This window comes from Alosa alosa, chromosome 8 (assembly GCF_017589495.1).
Source record: "Alosa alosa isolate M-15738 ecotype Scorff River chromosome 8, AALO_Geno_1.1, whole genome shotgun sequence".
In the NCBI taxonomy this organism is placed as follows: Eukaryota; Metazoa; Chordata; class Actinopteri; order Clupeiformes; family Clupeidae; genus Alosa; species Alosa alosa.
Genome location: NC_063196.1, coordinates 34,093,515 through 34,098,514, shown reverse-complemented (window position 1 = coordinate 34,098,514; position 5,000 = coordinate 34,093,515). Strand labels below are relative to the sequence as shown.

At 63.3% G+C, this 5,000-nt stretch overlaps 1 protein-coding gene across 1 annotated transcript in view; it reads left to right on the top strand.

The window, feature by feature from the left end:
• The window catches only part of nhsl1b (NHS-like 1b), a 153,380-nt gene that overhangs the window by 139,673 nt on the left and 8,707 nt on the right, over positions 1 to 5,000 (top strand). The window contains 6 exon segments of the mRNA XM_048249726.1: positions 1,903 to 2,339; positions 2,342 to 2,966; positions 2,969 to 3,513; positions 3,516 to 3,856; positions 3,887 to 4,400; positions 4,608 to 4,989. Of these exon segments, the coding sequence (XP_048105683.1) occupies positions 1,903 to 2,339; positions 2,342 to 2,966; positions 2,969 to 3,513; positions 3,516 to 3,856; positions 3,887 to 4,400; positions 4,608 to 4,989 (2,844 nt within the window).

Below are 5,000 nucleotides of genomic sequence, written 5' to 3'. Positions count from 1 at the left end.
AGTGGAGGTCAGAGAGGTCAGGTGGAGGGCAAGTTGAGGTCAGGTGGAGGTCAGGAGAGGGCAAGTGGAGGTCAGGTGGAGGTCAGTCACACTCAAACATATAAATGCACACATACACACACAGTCAGATGCACGGTCATGCACAGACACAACCATCAGTCAATCAATCAGTCTCATAATCATATACACACACGCACACAGCCACCAATGCCCCACCCCCACCCCACCAACGCACAGTCCACGTGACCTTTGACCCGAACAGATGGGTGGGCACCATCAGAGAGTGGTGACCCCTGCGGATGTGGTTATCCGCTGTAAATCTGCGATGAGAGCCGCTCGGACCAAAGACTCTGCGCCGTTATGCGCATGTGAGGAGGGGACACTGCTGCCCTAAGTGAAAGTCATTTGTGTCCAGATCAAGCCCCACACACACACACACACACACACACTATAAAGTCACACTCCCAGAGATGCTTTTAACCCCCAGCCTCTCTCACAGCCTCTGTCCCATCAGGACTTTATGTGCTAATGCCACAATGTGCCACACACACACACACACACACACACACACACACACACACACACTCACACTCCAGATTCATTTCTATCCATCTGCGTGATTTTATAGTGTGTGAGAGGGAGAGAGAGAGAGATTGTGTGTGAATCTGTAGGTTTGTTTGTGTATGAGAACTTGGAGCCTTGTTCCCCCAAAGAGAAGCAGAAACGCGTACATGTATCCGGTCCACATTCAGCTCTTCTGAAGCTCTTTGCCTCATTATGACTGCCAGGGTTCTCACATGTGTGTGCTGTGCTGTGTGCATGACATGTGTGCACAGATGTGTGTGTGTGTGTTTTCACGCAAATGTGTGTTTATGTGAGCGTGTGTGTGTGTGTGCACGCACATGTGTGTTTATGTGAGTGTGTGTTCATTGGCACATGAGCGCACAAGTCTGGCAGTGTGTGCGTTGGTGTGAAAATGTTTGACGCCACTTCACCAGCTGCCCGACGCACCTCCTAAGGAGAGAGTGTGTGTGTGTGAGAGAGAGAGAGAAAGAGACAGAGAGAGGGGTGGGAAGGAGAGATAGATACATAGGGGCTGTGTATGGAGGGGGGCAGAGAGAAGGAGGGAGAGAGAGGAGGAGAGAATGACACGTAGAGGGAGAGAGGAGGAGGAGAGAATGAGAAGGAGGGAGAGAGAGGAGGAGAGAATGACACGTAGAGGGAGAGAGGAGGAGGAGAGAATGAGAAGGAGGGAGAGAGAGGAGGAGAGACAGACTCGCCCTGTTTGTTACTGCTCATCCTCAGTCTCAGACGGCAGAGCAGCAGCATACCAACAGCAGCAGAGGGGACAGCACCAGTCTGTGAGTGTGTGTGTGTGTGTGTGTGTGAGAGAGAGAGAGTGTGTGTGTGTCTGTGTGTGAGTGAGTTACAGAGAGAGTGTGTGTGTGTGTGTGTCTGTGTATGTGAGTGAGTTACAGAGAGAGAGTGTGTGTCTGTGTCTGTGTGTGTGTGTGTGTGTGTGTGTGTGTGTGGTGAGTTACAGAGAGAGTGTGTGTGTGTGTGTGTGTGTGTGTGTTTGCTTGCGCGTGTGTGTGTGTCTGGCTCCTGGTCATCTGCTCCCATCAGAAAGATCTGCAGGTCATTAACACGTCAGAGCAGCCAGCCGCTAATCTCATTAATTAGCCTCCGCTGCTGACCAGAAGGGAACTCAACGGCTCTGCTGCGCATGATGGACATCTCCGTACCGGGGACAGAGACGCGGGGACAGAGATGAGACAGGCGGGGGAGAGGGAGAGAGAGGGAGGGAGAGAGAGGAGGAGAGGAGTGAGTTGTTGCGTGGCTGGTGTGTTGATGTTGATGTTGTTGCCGTGGCGCTGACGTGTGTTTCCTCCTCCCCAGCAGCAGCGGTCCCGGGTCGTGGCGGTGAGCTCCGGCCCCAGTCCATGTTCCTGCCGGGTCAGTACTCTACGCTGGGCCCATACTCTACGCTGGGTCAGTACTCTACTCCGGGTCAGTACTCTACGCTGGGCCGCTCCGGGAGCGTGAGCTCCGGCCTACGCCGCTCCGACACGCGGGACTCGGGCGTCCAGACCGAGGAGGTGAAGATCGTGCCGCCCTCTGTGCGGCGGATCAGAGCCCAGCGGGGTCAGGGCATCGCAGCGCAGATGGCCGGAATGTCCTCACGCGCTTCACGGCATCTCCGCGCCTCGTGACATGCCAGCTGTAGCGACAACCGCCCCGCGCACCTCAGCGGCGGCGCTGCCTGCTGGCGCTTCCTCAGCCTGCCGCGCGGCGCTCGCGTTAGCCTCCGCGAGCCGCTCTGCGCACCCACAGGCGGGAGGACAGGCGCGCCAGCAGCAGCAGCAGCAGCAGCAGCAGGCAGATCGGGCGGCTGCAGGTGGACGACTCGGCGGTGCACCTGAGGAGCACACCTAGGCCAGGTGCGTTGGGCCGGCCGCGCTCGCAGGAGGTGAGGGGCACGCAGTCGGAGTGGGGTGGGGGGGCCGGGGGCCCCGCGTGTGTGGTGTCTCCTCACGCCGCCTACTCCACCTCCATCATCCCCAACGCCACGCTGTCCTGCTCCGCCGAGGTCATCGCCCTGCACACGGCCCCTAGCAACGCTCACCTGCCGCCCGGCGGGGCGCCCCCTCCAGCATTGGCGCCCGTCCAACGGAGACGCCATAGGACGCCCCCTCAGCATGATGGCCGCCGCGTCCAACGGAGACGGCCTGGCGCTCAGCTGCTCGGACGTTGCGTCCAGCATCACCGCTCCGCCAGGCGCTGCGGCAACCCTCACCCCCGGCCCCAAGCGAGGCCCATTGTCAGACGCCCGCCCGTCCTGATGAGCGCGGCCGCCTCCGGGGACGAGCACTGGATCTACGACACGGCCGAGAGCGTGGCGACGCCGCGTCGCCCCCTGACCTCCAGCTGCTCCACCCCCCTGCAGCACCTGCCCAGCAGCTACCAGGCGCTTCGCCCCTTTCAACACCGCAACGGCTTCCGGGCTCGCTCCACTCCATGGACACGGACGGCTACTACACGTCCATGCACCTGGACTCGGGGCTGCGGTCCTCGCGCCAGGGCAGTGGGCACGGGGTGGCGGGCAGAAGGAGCGGGCGGCACAGCATGTACGAGTGCCTGGGCCAGCCGGGGGACGGTCTCTACGGCGACGGCACGCTCTCGCGTTCAATCTCGCTCCGCAAGTCCAAGAAGCCGCCTCTCCCGCCGGCTCGGACCGACTCGCTGCGCCGCCGAGCGCCACGTCACGCCAGCGCTGCCCCCGACAACGGTCCGACCGCGGAGGACGACGGACGCGTGGTTCTGAACGAGTCGCTGATCGCCTCTCTGCAGCAGTCCCTGCAGCTGGGCCTGAAGGGCAAGATGGCGGCGTCGTCGTCGTCGGCGACCGCCTCCCACAGCCCGTCCAGCGACTACGAGGACCCGTGGATGCTGCGTCCTCGCAGCCAGAGCAGCGTCAGCGCGGGCAGCAGCGGCCTCTCGGCACTGAGGCGCCCGTAACGTCCGCCCGCGTCCATGCCAACGTCTACGCCCTCTGCCACATCACCCCCGCCCACAGCGACACCAGCAGCCTGCGCTCCGACTACGCCGACTCCTGGGGTTACTACATGGACTACTCGGACCCGGCCCGGACCGGCCCAGGCATGATCCCTGGACACCGCCTTTTACCTGCGCCAGCGGCGGGGAGAGCCTCGGGGAAGCGACCAGGAGAGGGGGCAGCTGACGGAGATGCCGTCCATGGCGTCTCCCAGGCCACGCAGCCTCACGGGCAGGGCAGGGGCAGTCAGCGGCAGCAAAACCTCAAGCAGACGCCGTCCGCTTCGTCCCCAGGGCCGGCGTGATGCACCGGCTGGCGTCGCCCGTCAAGCTACTCGAGCCAATCAGCGAATTTCACGCCGACCGCGGGCACACCCGTGCCCTCCTTCATGCGCTGCCTGTCGCCCTCGGGCAGCAAGCCTCGGCCACGCATCCCCGAGAGGAAGTCGTCGCTGCTGTCGTCCGTCTCCATCTCGTCCTCGTCCACCTCGCTCTCCTCCAACACCTCGGACTCCGCCGCCAGGAACCTCCCGCCCATGCCACCCCCACCACCCCCTCTACCCTTGACCTTTGACCTTCTGACCCCCGACACCCCCCTCTCCCCACCTCCACCCTTCCCAGCCCCTCCTCCCCCTGTTGCTCAGATGTCCATCGCTGCATCGGCCTCCCCCCCTCTACCCACAACCCCCCTGGCCCCCCCTCTACCCGCAACCCCCCTGGCCTCCCCCGAGTTCCCGCCTCCGCCACCTGAGCTGCTATTGGACGCCCTGACGCTCAACTCCAGCCTGAGTCCTCCTCCTCCTCCTCCTCCACCTCCTCCTCCTCCTCCTCCCTTCCCCACAGCAGCATACCGCCCCCCCTCCCCTCCCTGCCCCCCACACACACTCACACACACACTCACACACACACCCCCGTGGCGTCTGCGGCCGTCCTGCAGAGCGCTAGAGGCAGCCTGAAGCCCGCTGGCGTTGCCGTTGCCGATGGGGCCCGGCGCCTGCTGTCTCGGCCATTCCCTCATCGCGACCTCCACGCTCTGCAGTGATCCAGCTCAGCCGATCGAAGTGACCTGCGAGGTCCACACCCGAGGCAACGGCCGGTCCAAACCTCCAGACACCGCAGGGTCCACCCAGACCGCACGCCCTGGACCGCACGCGCCCACGAAGAGCAAGACACCAGCACCGCCCACAGAGTTGCCCCTGGCGACCCGCGCCGCCTCTGATCAGGACGGGTCCGACACACCGGCCACCCCGGGGCAGAGCCGCTCAGAAGACAGCGGCCCGGTGTGCAACGGTTCTGACCGCGAGGAGGTGCGTCCCTGCGTCCCTAACGGGTCAGCGCTCCCAGCGAAGCAGGAAGAGGAAGAGGCCCAGCCAGCCGCCCCTCCGACAACCAGCCCAGGGGAGAGCCCGAGTCCTGCTCCTGCCCCGACGCAGAGTCCTGCCCTG